Consider the following 25243-nt stretch of genomic DNA (forward strand, 5'->3'; position numbering starts at 1 on the left):
GCGAAGCCGGCACACGGGGCCCGGCCAGGAGAAGGGGTGCAGTCTGTGTCACATGATGTCCAGCGCGGGGAGGCTCGGAGCGGCGCTACTGGTGTTGTTGTTGTTATTGGGACTCGCTGTGGCAGGTCAGTGTGAGTGGGATTCCCCACCGTCGGGATGCGCTTGTCCCCGGGCTCCCCGCCCCCGGGCTAAGGAGTGTGTCCCGGGCGCTGTCAGGCTGCAGAACTCTCCGTCATTTCCGAAAAGGTCTGCTCGGGACAACAAAAACTTGTACATTCATCCCCAAACCCAACCCCCCCCACCCCACCCCCACCCCCCCAACCCCACCCCCCCACCCCACCCCCCACCCCCCCAACCCCCCCACCCCCCCACCCCCCCACCCCACCCACCCCCAACCCCCCAACCCCAACCCCCCCACCCCCACCCCCCACCCCCACCCCCCACCCCCACCCCCACCCCCACCCCCCCAACCCCACCCCCCCACCCCACCCCCAACCCCCCCCACCCCCCCACCCCACCCACCCCCAACCCCCCACCCACCCCCAACCCCCCAACCCCAACCCCCCCACCCCAACCCCCCCACCCCCACCCCCACCCCCACCCCCCACAACAACCCCAACCCCACCCCCCACGACAACCCCAACCCCACTTCCCTCCCGAGCGGGAGGGAAAGGGAGAGCCGCGTCAATAAATCACAGACACGTTTTCACTTCCTGATTCCCCAAACTAACCTCAACCCCCCAACCCCGTCCCCTCCTCCCCGTCCCCCCCTCCCCCCCCCCCCCTGAATGCCCCTGCTTACCCCACCCCACCGCAGCGCACCCCACCCACATCCCCTGGGAGTATCCCGCAGTCTGAGTGGCCATTGTATTCGTTGTCAATCTGTCTCTGTACACAGCCGGCAGTGGCCCAGAGCCTGGGAGAGAGGCTTGGGGATATGTCACCGTCCGTCAGGATGCTAACATGTTCTGGTGGCTGTACTACGCAAACAGTCCGACTGAAAACCTCACCGCCTTTCCCCTCGTCATGTGGCTACAGGTAATGCTGCTTCCCAACTAACAGAGGAAGGACTGGTTCGGGGTTGGGGTATGGGAACAGGGGAAATAGGAAGGGGCAAGCAGAGGGGAATGGGGGCCAGGGCTGGTGAGTGGGAGTTTGGGGAGATGTTATTTAAGGGAAAGGAGGGTTTGGTGGGGGGATGAATTGGTCTGGGGGGGGGGGGGGGTGGAAAGCTGTGTTTAAAATGAGACAGGAGGGATTGGTGAGAGATTGGGGCTGTGTGGGGAAACATCTCTGGTTTATTTGTGCTCTCTGTTCTATCCCTGTCCCTGTAAAGGGTGGCCCAGGAGCCTCTAGCTGTGGATTTGGAAACTTTAAAGAAATTGGCCCTCTCAACACCGACTTGAATCCCAGGAATAACTCATGGGTAAGGTTTGTTTTCAACGTGGACAGATTAATCAGTTCACTATCTTTACCTCATTCATGGTCCCTTCACTGTTTGTTCCTGATGCCAATAAACATGTGAATGACAATCCTTCTGAGGAAGGGTCACTTGACCCAAAACATTAACTCTGATTTCTTTTCACAGATGATGCCAGACCTGCTGAGCTTTTCTAGCAATTTCTGCTTTTGTTTCTGAATTAGGAGCAGGGTCGGCCATTCTCCGCATCCAGCCTCTTCTGCCTTTCAGCAAGTTCATGGCTGATCCAGCTGATAACTGCAGATTGACTTACACTCTGTACGATTGTAACAAAACATCTTATTGTTTAGAACAAGGAACAAGGTGGTGGTGGAGAAGGATGGTCCAACCAGGTCTCCTCCGGTCCTCCCGTTTGTTTCAGAATCATTGTCATAGAATCCCTACAGTATGGAAACAGGGCCTTCTGCTCAACAAGTCCACACCAATCCTTGGAGCATCCCACCGAGACCCATTCCCCGCTAAAACCCACACATCCCTGAACACTGGGTAATTCAGCACGGCCAATCCGCCCTAACCTGCACATCTTTGGACGCTGACCCACGCAGGCACAGGGAGAATGTGCAATCTCCACACAGTTGCCTGAGGGTGGGAAAAGTACTTTTTCTGCTCTGAGCTTCTGCAAGGAATGCTCCTGTCTGCAATCCTTGACTACACCCTAACTAAGTTTAACCCCCAGTATTTGATTTTCCATCTTTAGGTTAGAGTCTATGCTGTTTACCTCGCAGGCAGTGTGCCACCTCCCCGGCTGTGCCTGACCTGTGAATATTCTTTTGTGAGGTGGCAAGGCTGGTGTTTATTGCCCTTGAGCCCAAGTGGCTTCCTGAATCATTTTGGAGGGCAATTAAAAGTTAACCCCATTGCTGAGAGTCTGGAATCTGTCTCGGATCAGACTGGTTAAGGTCAGCAGATTCCCTTCTCTGAAGGATATTGGTGAGCCAGATGGGTTTTTACAACATGAAGGTTATATGGTTGCCATTAGGCTGGCTTTTAAAACCCTGTCCTCTTGTCCCTTCTCCTGTGACAGGTGACTGCTGCCAGTTTGCTGTTTGTAGATAATCCAGTGGGCACTGGGTACAGTTACACCACTGATGCTAAAGCATTCGCCAAGGACCTCTCCATGATTGTAACAGACATGATGGTTCTGCTGAAGGAATTCTTCAACATGAAGCCAGAATTCCAGGTAATGTCACGATGCTTTCTAGAACATAGAACATAGAACATAGAACAGTACAGCACAGAACAGGCCCTTCAGCCCACAATGTTGTGCCGACCATTGATCCTCATGTATGCACCCTCAAATTTCTGTGACCATATACATGTCCAGCAGTCTCTTAAATGACCCCAATGACCTTGCTTCCACAACTGCTGCTGGCAACGCATTCCATGCTCTCACAACTCTCTGCGTAAAGAACCTGCCTCTGACATCCCCTCGATACTTTCCACCAACCAGCTTAAAACTATGACCCCTCGTGCTAGCCATTTCTGCCCTGGGAAATAGTCTCTGGCTATCAACTCTATCTATGCCTCTCATTATCTTGTATACCTCAATTAGGTCCCCTCTCCTCCTCCTTTTCTCCAATGAAAAGAGACCGAGCTCAGTCAACCTCTCTTCATAAGATAAGCCCTCCAGTCCAGGCAGCATCCTGGTAAACCTCCTCTGAACCCTCTCCAAAGCATCCACATCTTTCCTATAATAGGGCGCCCAGAACTGGACGCAGTATTCCAAGTGCGGTCTAACCAAAGTTTTATAGAGCTGCAACAAGATCTCACAACTCTTAAACTCAATCCCCCTGTTAATGAAAGCCAAAACACCATATGCTTTCTTAACAACCCTGTCCACTTGGGTGGCCATTTTAAGGGATCTATGTATCTGCACACCAAGATCCCTCTGTTCCTCCACGCTGCCAAGAATCCTATCCTTAATCCTGTACTCAGCTTTCAAATTCGACCTTCCAAAATGCATCACCTCGCATTTATCCAGGTTGAACTCCATCTGCCACCTCTCAGCCCATCTCTGCATCCTGTCAATGTCCCGCTGCAGCCTACAACAGCCCTCTACACTGTCAACGACACCTCCGACCTTTGTGTCGTCTGCAAACTTGCTGACCCATCCTTCAATTCCCTCGTCCAAGTCATTAATAAAAATTACAAACAGTAGAGGCCCAAGGACAGAGCCCTGTGGAACTCCACTCACCACCGACTTCCAGGCAGAATATTTTCCTTCTACTACCACTCGCTGTCTTTTGTTGGCCAGCCAATTCTGTATCCAAGCAGCTAAGTTCCCCTGTATCCCATTCCTCCTGACCTTCTGAATGAGCCTACCATGGGGAACCTTATCAAATGCCTTACTGAAGTCCATATACACCACATCCACAGCTCGACCCTCATCAACCTTTCTAGTCACATCCTCAAAAAACTCGATAAGGTTTGTAAGGCATGACCTACCCCTCTCAAAGCCGTGTTGACTGTATTTGATCAAGCCATGCTCTTCCAGATGGTCATAAATCTTATCCCTCAGAATCCTTTCTAACACCTTGCAGATGACAGACGTGAGACTTACCGGTCGATAATTGCCGGGGATTTCCCTATTTCCTTTCTTGAAGAGAGGAATTACAATTGCCTCTCTCCAGTCCTCAGGTACGACTCCAGTGGAGAGCGAGGATGCAAAGATCTGCGCAAGTGGCGAAGCAATTGCATTTCTCGCTTCCCAAAGCAGCCGAGGACAAATCTGATCCGGGCCTGGCGACTTGTCAATCTTAATGTTTGACAAAATTTTCAGCACATCAGCTTCGTCTATCTCTATCCATTCCAGCATGCACACCTGCTCTTCAAAGGTTTCATTCACTACAAAGTTGGTTTCTTTCGTAAAGACAGAAGCAAAAAACTCATTTAGGGCTTCCCCTACCTCCTCAGGTTCCACACACAAGTTCCCTATGCTATCCCTGATCGGCCCTACTCTTTCTTTGACCATTCTCTTATTCCTCACGTAAGTGTAAAATGCCTTTGTGTTTTCCCGGATTCCTTCTGCCAAGCCTTTCTCGTGCCCCCTCCTGGCTCTCCTCAGACCATTTTTGAGCTCCTTCCTTGCCTGCAAGTAATCCTCTCTCGCTGAACTTGACCCTAGCTTCCTCCACCTTATGTAAGCTACCTTCTTCCTTTTCACTAGAAGCTCCACCGCTCTCGTCATCCAAGGTTCCTTAATCTTACCCCTTCTTGCCTGTCTCAGAGGGACATATTTACTCATCACTCCCAACAACTGTTCCTTAAACCGTCTCCACATGTCTATAGTTCCCTTACCATGGAACAACTGCTCCCAGTCCATGCTTCCTAACTCATGTCTAATCGCATCATAGTTTCCTCTTCCCCAATTAAATATCCTCCCATTTTGCCTAATCCTCTCCTTCTCCATAGCTATGTAGAATGTGAGGCAGTTATGGTCACTATCACCAAAATGCTCTCCCACCACAAGATCTGATACCTGCCCCGGCTCGTTTCCGAGCACCAAGTCTAGAATGGCCTCTCCCCTCGTCGGCCTGTCAACGTACTGCGTTAGGAAACCCTCCTGAACACACCTTACAAAAACAGCTCCATTCAAATCTTCTGCTCGAAGGAGGTTCCAATCAATATTAGGAAAGTTAAAGTCACCCATTACAACAACCCTACTGCGTGCACACTTTTCCAAAATCTGTCGACCTATGCTTTCTTCAATCTCCCTGCTGCTACTGGGGGGCCTGTAGTAAGCCCCTAACGAGGTGACAACTCCCTTGCTGTTCCTAATTTCCACCCATACTGACTCAGTAGGCAGATCTTCCTCGACAATGGAAGCTTCTGTAGCTGTGATACCCTCTCTGATTCGTAGTGCTACACCCCCTCCTCTTTTTCCACCCTCCCTATTCTTTTTAAATGTTCTAAACCCTGGAAGATCCAGCAACCGTTCCTGCCCCTGAGAAACCCATGTCTCTGTTATGGCCACAACATCATAGCACCAGGTACTGATCCATGCTCTAAGTTCATCACTTTTATTCCTGATACTCCTTGCATTAAAGCAAACACACTTTAACCGATCCCTTGGTTCCTTCCCAGGAAAATCCTTCCCACTAGCTGGTCTACCTCTTGCTACTGCCTCACCTGCATCAACGCTCACCTCTGGTATACAGCTCAGGTTCCCACCCCCCTGCCATACTAGTTTAAACCCTCTCGAACTACTCGAGCAAACCTTCCACCCAGGACATTGGTCCCCTTCCAGTTCAGATGCAACCCGTCCTTCTTGTACTTCTGTTGTACTTCTGTTGTGGAAATGTTGTCTTTGGCTATAAATTTTGCCCTAGTGAGCAGGGACTAAACATCTGTCTTGGTTCCAAATCCCTACAGTGTGGAAACAGGGCCTTCTGCCCAACAAGTCCACACCAATCCTTGGAGCATCCCACTGAGACCCATCCCCCCCTAAAACCCACACATCCCTGAACACTGGGTAATTCAGCACGGCCAATCCGCCCTAACCTGCACATCTTTGGACGCTGACCCACGCAGTTCCTTGTGTGGATCGTTGTCTTTCCAGGTTTGATCTGTTTTCATTTCGTACTCTACGTCTCACTCTCGGGGTCTCTCCTCTCGAACCCAGCTTGCCTCTTTGGCTGTAACCCTGCAACTTAATTCTCTTCATTGAAAGTTCCCTGTGCTCCCTGCTGCCTCCATCCTTTCAGCTTATTCTTTTTAAATCTTAATCATTTCCTTGTGAATTCCCCTAGCCTTTCTATTCTTTAGTTAATTATTCTAAACCTGGCTATCATTCCCCACTTAAACAGGAAATTCATCTTCTCTTATTTACATTATTAAAACCGCACAGAATTCAAAATGTCCCGACGATGACTCTAATATTCTCAACTCTAAAGACCACAAGGTCAATTTTACCACTCACTGTAACCAAGTAGCAAGTACCATCAGGAACTGAGCTATACATCTAGGAATACCATCCCATTCAGAGACTCCATGCATTTGGGAGATATCAGGGAGGGCTAGGTTGGGAAGAAGGGGTGGGAGGGGGAGGGATCCTCGGGAAAAGAGTATCAAATGTACCTGATTCTAACATCCCTGTCCCATGGAGACTGTAAAGAACGAGCAGATAGGCCCCTGCCACTGATTCACCAAGAGAAGTACAATGAGTTAAAATGTCAAACATCTGGTACCAGGCTGATGAATGATAAATATTGGCCTCTCCAGCGAGCCCCGCTTCCTATGACTGAAATTTAAGATTTGTTAAAAAGTTATTCACAGGATGTGGGTATCACTGGCTAGGCCAGCATTCATTGCCCACAAGTCGTCAGAGTTAACCACATTGCTGTGGGTCTGGAGTCACAGACCAGGTAAGGATAGTAACTTCCTTCCTGAAAGGCCATGAGTGAACCAGTTGGGCTTTTCCTGACAATAGAAAATAATCTAAACCATTAGACTTTCAATTCAAAATCTTTCTTATGAATTTGAATTCCATCATCTGTCATCGTGGGATTTGTCCCCAGAATATTAGCTGAGTTTCTGGATTAATAGTCCAGTGATAATACCACCAGGCCATTTATCTTCCTTGTGACTGGCCAGACAGAGGTCTGATTTCCATAAAACATAGAAACATAGAAGGCAGAAGCAGGAGGAGGCCATTCGGCCCTTTGAGCCTGCTCCACTATTCATTATGATCATGGCTGACTGTCTGAGTCAATAGCCTAATCCTACTTTCTCCCCATAACCTTTGATCCCACTCAGCCCCAAGTGCTGTATCTAGTCTCCTTCAATACATTTAGATTTGGATTTATATTATTTTGTCACGTGTACTAACTACAGGAATACATAAGTATAGCGAAAAATGCGTTAAGTTGCCATTCACTGGTGCCCACTTAGTTACAAAAAATAGAATTAAAATATTTAACAGAGCCAAAAGGTAAGCAAGCAAAAAAGAAATGCCCAGTGTCCCAAGTCCCACTGTTGCAGGCACCGTTCCATTTGCTGGGACCGCCCCGGAGGCCATTGCCGTGCGAGAGGCCCACTCTCACCGCTAACTGCAGCCCCCTCACTGGCCCACTCTGTTTTAGCATCAACCACTTCCTGCAGTAAAGAATTCCACAGGCTCCTCACTGCTTGGGTGAAGAAATGTCTCGTCATCTCCACACCATCCTGATAAACCACCTCGGCACCAGAGCGTGCTGCTCGCCCGGCCGAGCTGTTCTTGCAACAACCACCTGACGGTGTGGCATTGCACAGGAATGTCTCGTACACAAAAAAACAGCAGAAAGCCAAAGCAGGCAATTGCCAGGCTGTCCGAGTACACTCAACCATCAGCGTAGTGATGGGAGGTATCTTCAACAGTGTCAGCAAGCAGCTCTTGTGCAGCATTGATCTACTTCTTGGGTCTTGCAAGAGCCTGTTGGGGCAGAACTGGACGTCATACTCTGAACTGAGGCCTAACCAGAGACTTGTAAATGTTTGGTGTGACTCATGTGTTTGTGTTCATAAAACCAAATATTCAACACTCCTTTAATCTTTAACTCTTATCAGCTTTTTGATTCATTCGTGGGATACAAACATTGTTTGCTTGGCCAGCATTTATTGCCCATCCTTAGTTGCCTCTTTGACAAGGTGGTGGTGAGCTGCCGCCTTAAATTGTTGCAGCCCATATGCTGTAGGTTCACCCACAGTGCCCTTAGGAGGGAATTCCATAGTTTTGATCCAGTGACAGTGAGCATATAGCAATATATTTCCAAGTCAGGATGGTGAGTGGCTTGGAGGGCAACTTGAAGTTGATGGTGTTCCCATCTATCTGCTGCCCTTCTAGATGGAAGTGGTTGTGGGTTTGGAAGGTGCTGTCTGAGGATATTTGGTGAATTTCTGCAGGGCATCTTGTAGATATCAGCTGTGTGTACTACTGAGCGTTGGTGCTGGGAGGGAGTGAGATGTTTGTGGATGTGGTGCCAATCAAGAAGGCAGCTTTGACCTGGGTGGTGTCAAGCTTCTTGGGTTTTGTCGGGGCATCATCCATCCAGGCAAGTGGGGACTATTCATCACATTTCTGGTTTGTGATGGTGTACAGGCTTTGGGGAGTCAAGAGGCGAGTTAATTGCCACAGTATTCCCAGACTCAGACCTGCTCTTGTAGCCACTGTGTTTATAAGGTAAGTCCTGTTGAGTTTCTGGTCAATGGTAAATCCAGGGATATTGATGGGTGATTGAATGATGGTAACACCATAGAATGTCAGGGGATGATGCTTAGGTTCTCTTATTGGTGATGGTCATAGCCTGGCATTTGTGTGGCGCGAATGTCACTTGCCACTTGTCAGTTCAAGCCTGGATATTGTCCAGATCTTGTTACATGTAAACACGGCCTGCTTCAGTATCTAAGGAGTCACAAATGGTGCTGAACTTTGTGCAATCATTAGTGAACATCCCCACTTCTGACCTTGTGTTGGGAAGGTCATTGAAGCAGCTGAAGATGGCTGGGTCGAGGACAATACCCTGAGCAACTCCTGCAGAGATGTCCTGGAACTGAGATGACTGACCTCCAAAAACTACAACCATCTTCCTGTGTGTCAGGAATGTCACAGCCACTGGAGCGTTTGCCCCCTGATACCCACTGATTCCAGTTTTGCCAGGGCTCCTTGATGCTACACTTAGTCAGATGTGGTCTTGACATCAAGGGCTGTCAGCCTCACCTGACAGTTCAATTCCCAGCTTTGAGGATTTGTTAACGTGCTGCATCCTGAGAAATAGTGTCTGTTGTTGCTGTTGTCAAGATAGTGCCATGGAGACCAGACCCATGTGGGTACGACTGGAGCTGTAGGAGAAGCACTGGGGAGATCCCCTTTAGCCTCTGCACCCATTATTCAGCTCAGAATGCATTGATGTGATACCACAGTTCCTGAAAATCATTGTCTGACTGTTACATGGGAGTGGTCAGTTTAAGATGGAAGACATGGTCAGCTATGCAGGTGCATTCTGCCTGAGATATGAACAGACTAGATCTACAATAAAAACTCTACACAGGTGTACTTAAGTGCATCAGCTGAGGAACACATCGTACCTCTGGTATGAATTGTAGGCAGAATTACTTGCAGTAGGCATGAATTGGGCTTGTGATTTCTGACTGTTTTAAGAAACTGCGTCCCTAAGGGTGTTGTGTACAGCAAATGGACTGCAGTGGCTCAAGGCTGCAGCTCATCACCTTCTCAAGGGGCAACAAGGGACGGGCAATAGATGCTGGCCAATCACAGCCCATGACTAAATAAGAGAGGTGTATGTCACTCTGATTTGTCCAATGTCAGAAGTCTGAAATCAAAATATCAACTTATTTTGAACAGAACGTTCCATTCTACATTTTCGCTGAATCCTATGGTGGTAAAATGGCAGCTGGTATTTCTCTGCAGTTGATTAAGGTAGGAGTCTTCTGGAACGTGTGGAGTCTCGGTACGGGGTTTGCCATTTAAAACCGATGAGAGGAATTCCTCATTGAGAGTAGTACTGCAAAGGGCTGTTGAAGCTTGGTCATCAAATAAATGCAAAAGCTGAGATGTTTTACTCAGCAGGCAATTGCAGGTTCTAGGGAAATGTGTGGAGTTGAGGATTCACAGATAAACTGTGAACAGCAGAATAGACTCAATGGGCTGAATGGCCTACCTCTGCTCTTGTGTCTTATGATCTTATTGAACTAAGCACAATCTACTTTTAGCTGCAGTTTTCATGTATTTTTGCAGTGAGAGGCATGGAGCGTCGCAGCCCTGGGGTATGGTTTCTGCATTCAGTCACTGGGCATAGATGGAGCATAGTCAGCAAAATGTGTGATTTAGTCCAAGTATTAGCTAAACGTGTTAAATGTGAAGTTGCAGAATAGGTGTTTTACGATTAATTTCAACATCACCATGAGTGAGATGGTACACTGCAGTAGGAGGGAAATGCCCACATTATCCTCAGGTAGTAAAAGCCAAAAGAAAAATTGATTTTATTGTCACTTGTACCAAAATAGTGAAAAGCTTTGTTTACGAGCAGTTCAGGCAGATCACAGCAAAGGATGTACAAATCAAAAAGACTTCGAGGCATACAGGTTACCCTGAAGGTTACGTTATTTGAGGCTACAGACCATTCAGCAGTCTGATAACAGCTAGAAAGAAGCTGTTGGTGCGTGTGTTCAAGCTTCTGTGTCTTCCACCTGATGGAAGAGGTTATAGCAGGTCATTACCAGGAATGCGATGGGTCTTTGGCTGCCTTACTGCAGCAGTGAGCCGTGTAAATGGAGTCCATGGATGGTCTGGGCTGTACACACCACCTTCTGTAGTTTCTTATGATCCTGGGCAGAGCAGTGCCATACCAGGCTGTTATGCATCCGGACAGTTTGCTTTCAATGGTGCATCTGTAGAAGTTGGTGAGGGTCCTTAAGGACATGTCAAATTTCCTGAACTGCGGAAGGAAGAGAAGGTTTTGCAGCTCAACATAGACAAATCACAGAGTAGCAATAGACTTTAATCAGACCGCTTAAAAAAAACTCAAACATAACACAGCTAATCTCTTCAGGGACAGCATGGAACAAAACCAAAGTTATTTTGAATTTGTGTACAATGTTGATTAGATTGCACCAGGAATATTTTGATCTGTCTCCAAGGACGCAGTGAAAGTGGGTGAAGTGTGAAAGCTCTGTACAAACATGAAAGCTGGAGAGGTCAACCAGGCTTGGGCTTTTCCATCTGGTAAAGATAAGCTGGAGATGGACCTGATTGAGACCTTCAAGATTTGGAAAGGATTGTTGGGGCAGGTGTGGAGAAGATATTTCCGCTAGTGGGGAAGACCGCAGACCACCAAGACAAGATGGTCACTAAAATTCCAATGGGAGGGAATTCAGGAAAAATCTCTTTGACCAGAGAATGGGGAGAACGTGAAACTCTCTTCCACAGGGAGTCGTGATGGAATAGGATTGATACATTGAAGGGGAGCTGGATAAATGAGAGGGAAAATGAAAACGGCTGTTCTACTGAGGGTGATATCACTTAGAGTAGAAACCTATTGGATTCTATTGGTATTGATGTATGATTCCATTCACAGGCAGTCCAGCTCAATCAAATCAAGTGTCGTTTCGCTGGTGTGGCTTTGGGAGATTCCTGGATCTCTCCTCTGGGTATGGCTTCTCTCAGCTTTCTATTGAATGGGAGAGGGACTGTACTGTGGGGAATGAGAGGGTTGGAACGGTTACTGCTGTGCTGTGTGCTGGTGCCAGTATTAAAGCATTAATTGCAACAGATTATTAAAAATAATGTTTTAAAATATAGTTTTAATATTAAGCAGAGATCAAAGAATGGCTCCTAACCTGAGGAAAAAGCTGTGTACTCAGATCTTCACAGGGGATTTCGATGATGGGCCGGTTTGTATTTGGCCAGAATTATGCTGTTATATTGATCACCTGAAAACGCTTCCTTGTTTCTACAGATTCCGTCCTGTCGTGGGGACCCTACCTGTACAGCATTGTAAGTCTATGGCTTTGCCCTCCAGATGCTTTCACTGTGTGTGTGTATAGTATTTAAACTTGGATGTTTGTGTGTTTTCCAGTCTCTGCTTGATGACCAGGGATTGGCCGAGGTCAATTCTTATGCTGAGAGAGTGCAGGCAGCGATTGAAGCTGGTGATTTTCAGCACGCGACTGAACTCTGGTCTGTAACAGAGGGGGTTGTTGAGCAAGTGAGTATCTGAGTGTGAGAGCTTTCTGTTACAAGTGTCTACTCTGCTAGGGATCTGCCATTAGCTGGTCAGAGGAATCCACTGAGATCCCAAACTGAATTGTACATGCGTGTGTTGCTCAATTCTACTTGTATATACACCACTCTCTTACACACACACAGGCTCACTCACGCTCGCTCATGTATGTACCCATGCCTGTACCCACACCCACGTGCACACGTGTCTCATGCTTACGTGCACTCTCTCTCTCTCTCTCAGACACACATACACTGTCTTTCTCTCTCTCTCTCTCTCTCACAGGCATACTGTATCACATCCAATGTCCCCACCTCACTTCCCAAGCACTGTTCCTGGTGGGTTTTCTGGGGTAATTGTTTGAGGTCTGGATAGGTCTTCGGGGGTTGAACACTGAGATTCTACCTGAAGGAAACGGGCCACACCCCAACCAATTGCTTCTTTTCTGATCCTGACGAAACCAGCTGTGAATTGTTTTTGTCCTGAATCGCAGTCAGGAAAATTAATCATCTCCTTGGGAGTTGATATATTTGGGACAGCATGTCAAACAGTGGCGGTACAATTATCACTGCACTTTCTCCCAGTTACGTCACAAGAGCTCTCTGTCGCACCCCACATGTGCACGTACATGGACCCTGCCCCCCACAACCCCAGGACAGTAGTGACATTGTCGTGCCAGTAATTACTGTGTATAACATTTGGCTGCTTCTCTAATAGAATACTGATGGAGTGAACTTTTACAACATAATGACCAAACAGACAGACTCCAACTCTCCACAAATCGTGCCACTGATGAGGAACTTCCAACTAGGTGAGCAATTTGTGGGACATTATTTTCTGTGCCATAGAACATGACTTAGGATGACACTGGGGTGTCCTGGAGAAAAATCTCTGATGTGAGGGTTAGCACTGAGGGAGCGGGATGCCGTCAGAGAGTCAGCACGAGAGGAGGGCTATAGGCCTCATTGGTAGTTGATCCAGTTCTATTTTGAGCAGTAAATTTTTTTTAACCTTGCAATGAGGCAACATTTGACTGTCAGAGGATGAAAATTGTTGCTGTGTTGATCTTCAGAAATAGAAATGTCTAAATGTTTTTGAGAGGCTTTGGACTGACGATGCTGTGTGAACTGATGCTTAGATTCATCTGGCACCTTGATTATTTCAAGCAAAGTAAACTCAAGAAAGAATGAAGTGCGCTGAGCAGAGTCAATAAATGTGGAGCTGGTCAGATAGCATCCAAGGAGCAGGAAAGTCAATGTTTCATCCCAAAATCCTCCTTCCCTGCTCCTTCGATGTCTGACCTGCGATGCTTTTTCAGCCCCATGTTTATTAACTAGAGCTACCAGCACCTGCAGTCCTCACGTCTCAAAGTTGTTTTGTTTCATGAAATGCTCCCAGGCTGTCTGAGGCTCTCTGTCTTATACTTACTGTCTCCCTTTTATTTTTGCAGTCAGTCTTTACAATCGCCACATCGTCCCCCTGCAAACTACCAGCCTGGATTGGCTGATGAATGGGCCTATCAGAAAGAAGCTGAAAATCATCCCAGACTTTGTGAAATGGGGAGGTACTGTCTTGGGGAGGACGGTAGAGGAGGAGGTAGATGGAAGTGTTCAATATAAGAATTCTCTGTGACTTTTCCCTGTCCACCCCATTGTTACGTTCCTGTGTCCTTGCTGCACCCGCTACTGCCCCACCCAGAACTGTGAATCATACCTGAGTAAGGTACATATGCTGCTTCTGGTTTGCTCTCTTTAGACCAAGCTACACTTAACCAGTCTCTTGTCTGAAACCACCCAGGTCAGTCTCATGAAGTTTTCTCCAATATGGAAGGCGATTTCATGAGGCCAGTAATCAACATCATTGATAAGCTGCTTCTTGCTGATGTGAATGTCACAGTTTATAATGGCCAACTTGACCTGATTGTGGACACCCTAGGTAAGGATCTCTCGTGCTCTCTCATACACGCATTTGATTTCGGCTTTGCTTCAGATTGAGTTCTGCAGTGCTAGGCTGGGTGTCTCGTGATACTTGTGTGGTTGTGTATTGTATGCTATGGTTGCATTTAAAAATGGTTTTAGTTCCTCTAACAGTAATTTCATATGTTTCAAGAGGGAACCTATGGTGTACATATTGCTGTCAGCAATGGTTGAGTGAATAATTTTCATGTCTGAATTGAATTGGCAGTTCATGACTTTCAAGGCCCACTGCAAATATTTCCACATATAGATGGTTCTCATTTAGTACTGTGTCTGCGTTCCTGAGAATTGGTCCTTCTAAATGGTTTTAAGTGAATCATGGGTTTCCATAGCGGCCCATGTTACAGCCAGAGTTTATTTCCATGGGACGTTTTCTTGCCCACAGAAATTAATGTACAAACTCAAATGTTGCATTGTACATGTGTAGCACTGTGCAATCCTAGCAAAATCCTTGCAAAATAAAATAACTAACAAATACAATAATAATTCATATTCATATTTTAATTTGTACATTTTGAGAGTTAAGCTGGTGTGGGGAAGGTGTTCTTGTTAAATTTACTTCTTGACTTCAGTAAAGTTAATTTTCGGTTTCTTTAATACCTAGTTCTCCTTGTGGCCTATATTTACCAAAATGCTGGTATTAACTGACTTGGTGCCATTTGGAATGAAGCGAAGTGGTGACAGTAGGCATGCTGCTTATGTCACCGTTCTGCCTACAGACGGGCATCTAGGTTTTGATTGTATGGTTTGGGTCTTTGTCATCTTTGAACTGAGAGGGAGTGGAAATGCTGCAGCTCCATCACAAACATGTTCTCTTCACAATCCCTTTGTGCCTTTTGTAGTCACTGCTCCAAGTGTCAAGTCTCTCTCTGTCAGTGATCAGGAAATTAATCCCTCCCTTGCTCCTTTTCTAAAAGCCATCTGATAATCCCTCAATACACGAAGCTCTCTGGTTCTTTTTATGTTGTAAGTATACCAAACAGGGCCTCTTGTTGGGGATAGTAGGAATTGAAGATGCTGGAGAATCTGAGATAACAAGGTGTACAGCTGGATGAACACAGCAGGCCAAGCAACATCAGAGGAGCAGGAAAGCTGATGTTTTGGGTCTGGACCCTTCTTGAGAAATTGGGGAGGGGAAGGGGATTCTGAAATAAATAGAGAAGGGGAGGCAGAAGGAAGGTGGATAGAGGAGTAGATAGATGGAGAGATGGACAGGTCAAAGAGGCGGGGATGGAGCCAGTGAAGTTGTGTAGGTGGGGAGTTAGGCAGGGGATAGGTCGGTCCAGGGAGGACGGACAGGTCAAGGAGGAGGGGAGGAGGCTGGTAGGTGGGGGTTGAAGTGGGAGGAGTGGATAGGTGGGAGAAAGGATGGACAGGTTAGGGAGGCGGGGATGAGCTGGGCTGGTTTTGGGATGCAGTGGGGGGAGGGGATATTTTGAAGCTTGTGAAGCCCACATTGATCCTATTGGGCTGCAGAGTTCCCAAACGGAATATGAGTTGCTGTTCCTGCAACCTTCAGGTGGAATCATTGTGGCACTGCAGGAGGCCCAGGATGGACATGTCCAAGGAGTGGGAGGGGAAGTTGAAATGTTCATGACTGGGAGGTGCAGTCGTTTGTCACGAACCCGGGCTTGGGTGTTCTGCAAAGTGGTCTCAAGCCTCCGCTTGGTTTCCCTGATGTAGAGGAGGCCACATCGGGAACAGCGGATACAGTATACCACGTTAGCAGATGTGCAGGTGAACATCTGTTTGTGGGAGGTTTTCTTGGGGCCTGGGATGGGGGTGTAGGGGCAGGGAAAAATGCCGGGTGTGTTGGGGCTGGAGGGGAGTGTTGAGGGGACAAGGGAGTCACGGAGAGAGTGGTCTCTCTGGAAAGCAGACAAGGGTGGGGAGGGAAAAATGTTCTGGATGTGAGTTTGCTCGCTGAGCTGGAAGGTTAGTTTTCAGACGTTTCGTCACCATTCTAGGTAACATCATCAGTGAGCCTCCAACGAAGCGCTAGTGTTATGTTCCACTTTCTATTTATCTGTTTAGGATTCCTTGGTAAACAGATAAATAGAAAGCGGGACATAACACCAGCGCTTCGTTGGAGGCTCACTGATGATGTTACCTAGAATGGTGACGAAACGTCTGAAAACGAACCTGCCAGCTCAGCGAGCAAACTCTCATCCAGAACCTCAACCTGAGCTACAAATCTTCTCAAAACTCGCTAGATGCGGGTGCAGTTACAATATTTAAAAGACATTTGGAAATGGACACGAATAGGAAAAGTTGAGAGGGATATGGGCCAACATAGGCAAGTGGGACTAGTTTGGTTTAGACAACTTGGCTGGCAGGGACGAATTGACCGAAGGGTCTGTTTCCGTGTTGTATAACAATGACACCAGTGATCAGTAGCAGCAGTTTGTACCATCTATAGGAAGCACCGCAGGAATTCACCAAAGATCCTTAGGGAGCACCTTCCATCCTGTGGCCACTTCCATCCGGCAAAAGGGCAGAAGATACATGGGAATGCCACCCCCTGCGAGTTCTCCTCCAAGCCACTCACTATTCTGACTTGGAAACATATCGTTGTTCCTTCACTACTGCCGAGTCAAAATCCTGGAACTCCCTCTATGGGATTGAGAGAAAAACATCAAACTTGATTCTGACAGCACTGATCAGCTGAGAATCAGGGTTTATGGAGAAAAGACAAGAAAATACAGTGAAGGTTATCGGATTAACCATGATGTAACTGAGTGGCAGAGCAGGGTGGGTCTACCTATAGCACTTGGACTGCAGTGGTTCAAGAAGGCAGTTCACCACCACCTTAAGGGGCAACTAGGGATGGGCAATGAATGGTGGCCCAGCCAACAATGCCCATGCCCATGTCCCATCAGTGAATTAAAAAATACACAAATGCAGTACTTTCTTCCCAGCATCGGGCAGGGGAGGGCTCAAGCACTTCAATCAGTTCCCACAGTATCTTTTTTGTATTTGCATCCTAATCCAAAACGGGCCTTTCTCCTTCAATTCCTCCCATTTCCTACAAAGGGGGTGGCCAAAGGGGATCCACATGGACTCAAGCTATGCCTGCCTCTTTGTAGGTGACGTGGAACAGTCCCTCTTCCGCACCTACACTGGCCCTCAGCCCCACCTCTTCCTCCGTTACATTGATGACTGTATCGGCGCCACCTCGTGCTCCCACGAGGAGTTTGAACAGTTCATCCACTACACCAACACCTTCCACCTGAACCTTAAGTTTACCTGGACCATCTCTGATACCTCTCTCTCCTTCATCTCTGGCAACCACCTGGAAACTGATATCCATTTCAAGCCCACCGACTCCCACAGCTACCTAGAATACACCTCCTCCCACCCACCTTCCTACAAAAATTCCATCCCCTATCCCCTATTCCCAATTCCTTCACCTCCACAGCTCCCATACATCTCGGATGTCCTCGTTTTTCAAGGACCGCAACTTCCCCTCCACAGTAGTCAAAAACACCCTTGACCGCGTCTCTCGCATTTCCCACAACTCATCCCTCTCACCCCCTCCCCGCGATAACACCCAAAACTGAATCCCCCTCATCCTCACGTACCACCCCACCAACCTCCGGATCTAACATATCATCCCCTGGCACTTCCGCCATCTATAATCCAACCCCACCACCAAAGACATTTTTCCCTAGTGAGTTTTGAGAAGACTTGTAGCTCAGGTTGAGGTTCTGGATGTGAGTTTGCTCACTGAGCTGGCAGGTTCGTTTTCAGACGTTTCGTTACCATTCTAGGTAACATCATCAGTGAGCCTCCGATGAAGCGCTAGTGGTTATGTATAAATAGAAAGCAGGACATAACACCAGCGCTTCATCGGAGGCTCACTGATGATGTTACCTAGAATGGTGACGAAACGTCTGAAAACGAACCTGCCAGCTCAGCGAGCAAACTCACATCCAGAACCTGCATCTGCCACTTCCTCTGGCAGTTCATTCCACATACAAAGCAACCTCTGTGTGAAAAGTTTGCCCCTCAGGTCCCTTTTTTTAAATTGTTCTCCTCTCACCCTAAAAATATGCCCCTTAGTTTTTTTAGCTTGCCCTCCCAAAGGAAAAGACCCTTGCTATTCACCCTGTCTATGCCCCTAATGACCTTACAAACCTCCTCTTAGCCTCCTCTGCTCCAGTGAAAAAGTCCCAGCCTCTTACAACTCTGGTAAATCTTTTCTGAACTGTCTCCAGTTTAATGGTATTCTTTCTGTAGCAGGTTGACCAGAAATGCGTAGTGACAATAAAGCAAATCCTAATTCTTAAAAATGTATACACTACTCCAAAAGCGATCTCACCAACATCCTCTACAACCTCGAAGTGATATCCTAACTCCTGTACTCAATGGTCAGGACGATGAAGGCAAGGCATACTAAATGTCATCTTCACCACCCAGTCCACCTGTTACACAATTTTCAAGGAATTATGTACCTCTAGGTGTCTCTGTTCTACAACCCTATGCAGGGCCATACCATTAACTGTATAAGCCCTGCCCTTGTTTAGTTTTCCCAAAATGCAATAACCTCACATTTATCTAAACTGAATTTCATCTGAAATTCTCAGCCCTTTGACCCAATTGATCTCAAAGGCTGGAGGCGTGACTCCAGGGACCACAGCATTGTGCTTTTCTGTAGTGGAAGAAAAGAATCATTTATCTCAGGGCTGGTGAGAAAAGTATTAAAAACTCTATTCTCATGGCACTGATCAATTGGCACTTGGGGTTTACAGAGAAAAGGCAGGAAAAGTGTAATTGAGGATGATCAGATCTGCCATGTTGCCATGTAAGACATAGGAGCAGAAATTAGGCCATTCGGCCTATCGAGTCTGCTCTGCCATTCAATGATGGCTGATAAGTTCCTCAACCCCATTCTCCTGCTTTCTCCCCAGAACCCTTGATAATCAAGAACCTACCTATCTCTGAAATATACTCAATGACCCAGCCTCCACAGCCTTCTGATTCAGCCATAGATTCACCACTGTCTGGATGAAGAAGTTTCTCCCGTTCTAAAAGGTCTTCTCTTTACTCTAAGGCTGTGCCCTCGGGTCCTAGTCTCCTACCAATGGAAACATCTTCCCAACATCCGCTCTGCCCAGGCCATTCAGTATTCTGTAAGCTTCATTTAGATCCCCCCTCATCCGTCTAAACTCCAATGAGTATAGTCCCAGAGTCCTCAAACATTCCTCATATGTTAAGCTTTCCATTCCTGGGGCCGTTCTCATGAACCTCCTCTGACCCTGCTGCGGGGCCAGTATATCCTTTGAGATATGGGGCCCAAAACCACATGCAATACTCCAAATGTGGCCTGAACGGAGCTTTATAAACCCTCCTGTAATATATCCCTGCTTTTATATTCAAATCCTCGCAAAATAAATGCAAACATTGTATTTGCCTTCCTGACTACTCACTCAACCTGCACATTTACTTTGAGAAAATTATCACAATAAACAACTGCACCTCCCAGTCGCAAACGATTTCAACTCCCCCCTCCCATTCCTTAGACGACATGTCCATCCTGGGCCTCCTGCAGTGCCATAATGATGCCACCCGAAGGTTGCAGGAACAGCAACTCATATTCCGCTTGGGAACCCTGCAGCCCAATGGTATCAATGTGGACTTCACAAGCTTCAAAATCTCCCCTTCCCCTACTGCATCCCGAAACCAGCCCAGCTTGTCCCCTCCTCCCTAACTTGCTCTTCCTGTCACCTATCCCCTCCTCCCACCTCAGGCCACACCCCCATTTCCTACCTACTAACCTCACCCCTTGACCTGTCCGTCCTCCCCGGACTGACCTATCCCCTCCCTACCTCCCCACCTACACACACCTTTACTGGCTCCATCCACACCCCTTTAACTTGTCTGTCTCCTCTCCACCTATCTTCTCCCCTATCCATCTTTGATCCGCCTCCTCCTCTCTCCTTATTTATTTCAGAACCCTCTCCCCATCCCCCTTTCTGATGAAGGGTCTAGGCCTGAAACGTCAGTTTTTGTGCCCCTAAGATGCTGCTTAGATTAGATTAGATTATATTAGATTCCCTACAGTGTGGAAACAGGCCCTTCGGCCCAACAAGTCCACACCGCCCCTTGATGCATCCAACCCAGACCCATCCCCCTATGACCCACACATCCCTGAACACTATGGGCAATTTAGCATGGCTAATCCACCTAAACTGCACATCTTTGGACTGTGAGTGGAAACCCGAGCACCCGGAGGAAACCCACGCAGATACGGAGAGAGGGTGCAAACTCCGCACAGATAGTCGCCCGAGGCAGGAATTGAATCTGGGTCCCTGGCGCTGTGAGGCTGCAGTGCTAACCACTGAGCCACCGTGCCGCCCAGCTGTGTTCATCCAGCTCCACACTTTGCATCTTTACATCTGAGATAACAATAGGTTGTGAGGGTGAATAGACTGAAGGATATGGGTGAAGATAAATTGGGGTGTTGGGTACAGGATTGTCTGAAACTGCACAGGGTGTTGAATCTACACAAAGGACAAGAGCTTGTTAGAGCACAGTCCCGTTACAGAAAGGAGAGGATGGAAGCCACAGAGGCTAGTTCAGGGTGGAGAGATACTGGAACTATTCCTATTGGTGCAGACAAGGCAAATGGAAGATTTAATCCAAGTTTCTGAAAGAAGAAATCTTCTCTCTCCCTCTCTTTCCTCCCCTTTTTCCCAATCCAGGGCAGGAAATGTGGGTGAAGAAGCTGAAATGGCCAGGCCTTTCTCCATTCTCCAGGCTGCGATGGAAACCTGTGTACACTCCATCCAAGCCCTCTGAAACTGCTGCCTTCTATAAACAATACCAGAACTTTGCCTTCTTCTGGATCCTAAAAGCTGGTCATATGGTGAGTGATTTTTAACTTCCTGGCAGTCTGGGATACCTGGGTTAATGTTCCAGACACAAGTAAGGAGTTCAGGAGCTGAAAGAACATCATTTTGCGTTGAGACAGTCTCTTTCGTGACCACAGGGTGTCCCAAAGTGCTTTACAGCCAAAAAAAAATGTTCTTTAGCTGTGGTCACTGTTGTAGTATGGGAAATGAGGCAGCCAAATTGTGCACAGCAAGATTCCACCAATGAAAATGTTCTCCTAACCAGATTATCTGTTTTGGTGATGTTTATGCAAAGGGCGTATTAGTCATTAGTCGTACGTTCAGCTCCCTGGACCCTAATCCCGGACAGTCATTTGCTGTTTAAAACCTACCCCTTTATCACAGATTTTCCTTCATCCACCTTAAAGGCAGAACTGTTTTTAAAACAGCTACTGCCTCAGTACCGTAATGAAGTATTTGCCAAGATATTTGTGCTTCTGGTGTGGGTCTGTCAATCGCTGCCACATGCATAGATTCAGTAAAAACCCTCTTTACAAGTCAAAGGTTTTTGGTCAGTTTTAAAGTGTGCTTTCCATAATCTAGGAAATTTGGGAAGAACGCTATGATTGCAGTCACTTATTTCATGACCCTGGTCTTTATTCTCTGGAGATTGTGATTATTTTAAGTTTCTCTGCTTTACCTCTGGATTTTCAAGTTTATATTCTGCAGGGAATAAACATACAAAATACTTGTTCAATGTTTCTGCCATTTTTAAAAACCAAGTTATAGGATTGTAGATGTTGCAGCTGCACCAGAGTTTTGTACAGCTGCAGCATAACCTCTTGGTTCTGGAACTCGATCCCTCTATTAATAAAAGCTAAAACACTGTATGCCTACTTAACAGCCCTGTCAACCTGGGTGGCAACTTTCAAGGATCTGTGTACATGGACACCGAGATCTCTCTGCTCAAGTACACTACCAAGAATCTTACCATTAGCCCAGTACTTTGCATTCCGGTTACTCCTATCAAAGTGCATCACCTCACACTTGTCCGCATTAAACTCCATTTGCCACCTCTCAGCCCAGCTCTGCGGCTTATCTATGTCTCTCTGCAACCTACAGCATCCTTCGTCACTATCCACAACTTCACTGACCTTAGTGTCGTCTGCAAATTTACTAAACCATCCTTCTACGCCCTCATCCAGGTCATTTATAAAAATGACAAACAGCAGTGGACCCAACACCGACCCTTGCGGTACACCACTAGTAACTGGTCTCTCGAACTGCTTCATTCCATGTGCTGTGGGTTGACCCACAATGCCCTAAGGAAGGGAATTTCAGAATTTTGACCCAGTGACAGTGAAGGAACACGATATATTTCCAAGTCAGGACGGTGGGTGGCTTGAAGGGGAACTTGCAGGTGATTTTCCCATATCCTTTCTGCCCTTGACCTTCTAGATGGAAGTGTTTATGTGTTTGGACGGTGCTGTCTAAGGATCTTTGGTGATTTGCTGCACTGCATCTTGCAGCAGTATGACTGAGTGTCGGTGGATGCTGGCAGATGTAGTGCCAATCAAGTGGGCTGCTTTGTCCTGGATGGTGTCAAGCTTCTCGAGTGTGAATGGAGCGGCACCCATCTACACATTTCCTGGTTTCCCATTATTATTTTACCCAAGTTCACCCTCTAAGAGGCCAAGCTCACTTTATTTAATCTACTCCTTTTCGAAAGCTTGTGGAAACTCTTACTGTCTGTTAGCTAGCTGTCTCTTCTACTGCATTTTAGAGACATTCTTTGTTGGTTGAGAATCTGTCCAGTACTCTGACCTGCCACTTGTCTTTTTCAAATGGATACTATACTGAAGTTCCTCAGCTAGCTACAGATGGTTCTGTCTTTTCCAGTGGAATACATCTTTGTCCTGGGATATGAAATGTTCTTAAATGACCTGACTGCCGCTGCTCTCTATCATTTTACTTTTGAAGCTGCTTTCCCAGTTCTGTCCTATCCTTTTAGCTTTAGACCCACACTTCCTTCACTTTAAACTGAATATAAAATGTGATCATATTATGGAATCTCCTTTACAATGGGTATTTAATTAAAGTCAGGGGTAATTAATTAATGTCACTTTGCATGCTGGTTCCTAAAATAGCTCGTTCCCTGGCCGGTAGTTTGTAATGGTGGTAATGCCTTGGGAGTGATTAACCATAGCCTCCTGCTGGTGATGTGGGGACATGGGTCTGATGCCACCATGGCAGATGGTGACATTTGAATTAAAGAACTAAACTAATGGTCACTGTGTCAATTGGTTTTTTTTTTCAAAAATAAAGCCATCTGATTTGCTCAAAGGAAATCCTTGACTGGGCTTGATCAGATGTAAACCAGACCCAGAGTAATGTGATTGACTCTGTGAAGTGGCCAGGCAACAAAATGTTGGCTTTTACCTGTGATGCTCACATCCCATAAAAGAATAAAATAACCCTCACTCTTGGGAACAAATCCTCCTGGTGCTCTCAACCTCTGCGTGGAGATTAAAATCCCCCACAATTATTTCTTACAACCGCAGTCATGCTTTTCCCCCATATACTGTGTCTGGCTCAGCCGTTGGTGTATATTCAACTTCTGCCTTTAATTAGTATGCAGGTTGTGCTGATGATTGTTATTTCTTTGTTTTCAGATTCCATCCGACCAGGGAGAGATGGCACTGAAACTGTTACGGATGGTGACAGGACAGGTGAAGCCATAAGAATGCTGTTCAAATCCATGATTAGCTTGTGGTATTAACCCACAAGATTTCGGGTTGGAATTACTCAGGTAGAGAGGGCCATTCAGTGAAGAATGTCCCAGATAATGGCACCTTGCTAAAGCCCACTATTGTTGCCCCTGGTGCACACAGCAGGGATGTAATCACTGTCTGAATCTTCTTTTCTTGATTAAAATGAACTCTGACATCTCCCTGTGGCTGTGGCTGTCTCTGATTTATGGATAGTTGTGCTAGGAATAACTCTCCGTTCTGTCCCCGGCCATAAGAGATAGGAGTATGAGTAGGCCATTTGGCCCTTCAAGCCTTACCTGCCATTCAATAGGATAATGGCTGATCCAGCATTCGTTTCATCCACTTTCCTGCCTTTTTCCTTGATTTCCCCGACTGATCAAGAATCATCTCGGCTTTAAATATTCACACAGTTTCTGCCGCCATCGCTGTCTGCAGCAAGGAATTGCAAAGAGAGACGACCTTCTGAGCAAAGAAATTCCTCCTCGTCTCACTTGTAAACTCACATCCATTTATTCTGAGACACTGCCCTGTTGTCTTTCCCACGAGGGGAAACATTCTCTCAGCATTTACCCTGTCAAGCCCCTTAAGAGTTGCGTATTTCTCAATGAGCTCACTTCTCGTGTTTCGAAATTCCAGTGAATACAGTCCCAACCTGTTTAACTTCTGTTCGTGAATCAGTCTTTCCACACCAGGGATCACCTTAATGGATCTTTTTTGAACTGCCATTAATGAAATTATATCTTTCCTACAATAAGGGGACCAAAACTGCCCACAGCACTCAAGGTGTGAGCTTGACAGCATCTTGTACAGTTGCAGTGAGAAATCCTTACTGGTACTCTCCAAGCCCCTTGAAATAAGGGCCAACATTCCATTATCCTTCCTGATCTGCCTTCTACCTGTGTGCTAGCTTTGTTTCATGCACAAGTCCCCCCAAGTTGCTTTGTGTGCAGCTTTTCTGCAGTTCATCTCCATTTAAATAATATTCTATTCTTTTGTTCTACCTTCCAAAATGAACAACGTTATTTCCCCTCATTGTGCTCCATTTGCTGACATTTTGCCCACTTGCTCAATCTATCAATCTCTCTGTAAACTTTGCATTCCATTGCAGCTTGCCTTTCCACCTATTTTTGTGCTGTCTGTAAATTTGACGACAGTACTTTCGCTTCCTTCCTCCAAGTCTTTAATACGTTGTGGACCCGGCACTGGTCACAGGCTGCCAACCTGAAACAGAACCCCTTGCAGTTTCCTGCCCATTAGCCAATTCACTATCCATACTAAAAACTACCTCCAACACTGTGGGCTCTTAGGTCATAACCTTTTGTGAAGTGACTGGTTGAACACCTCTGGAAGTCCAAATACAATGCATCTCTTCACGCTAATTGAGACTTACAACTCTTGACATGATTTCCCTTTTATGAAGCTATGCTTGATTAGATTATGAATTTTCAGATGTTCTGCTATTACTTCC

The 25243-nt window shown here is 46.7% G+C and overlaps 1 protein-coding gene across 1 annotated transcript; it reads left to right on the top strand.

Annotated features, from left to right (window-relative positions):
• On the top strand, positions 1-23954 carry scpep1 (serine carboxypeptidase 1). The gene is made up of 13 exons (XM_048555151.2): positions 1-125; positions 899-1038; positions 1337-1426; positions 2505-2660; positions 9819-9893; positions 11551-11623; positions 11932-11969; positions 12052-12180; positions 12913-13006; positions 13646-13759; positions 13993-14130; positions 20876-21039; positions 23677-23954. The coding sequence occupies exons 1-13, from the start codon at positions 53-55 to the stop codon at positions 23743-23745; spliced, it is 1353 nt and encodes a 450-aa protein (XP_048411108.1). The 5' UTR covers positions 1-52; the 3' UTR covers positions 23746-23954.
• The last annotated feature ends 1289 nt before the right edge of the window (positions 23955-25243 follow it).

The sequence above is a fragment of the Stegostoma tigrinum genome, chromosome 22, assembly GCF_030684315.1.
Source record: "Stegostoma tigrinum isolate sSteTig4 chromosome 22, sSteTig4.hap1, whole genome shotgun sequence".
In the NCBI taxonomy this organism is placed as follows: Eukaryota; Metazoa; Chordata; class Chondrichthyes; order Orectolobiformes; family Stegostomatidae; genus Stegostoma; species Stegostoma tigrinum.

Coding starts and splice junctions, on each gene's coding strand:
- scpep1 (XM_048555151.2), top strand. CDS start 53: ATGATGTCCAGCGCGGGGAGGCTCGGAGCGGCGCTACTGGTGTTGTTG. Junction 1,039..1,336: donor CCCTCGTCATGTGGCTACAG/GTAATGCTGCTT, acceptor GTCCCTGTAAAG/GGTGGCCCAGGAGCCTCTAG. Junction 13,760..13,992: donor AGACTTTGTGAAATGGGGAG/GTACTGTCTTGG, acceptor GAAACCACCCAG/GTCAGTCTCATGAAGTTTTC.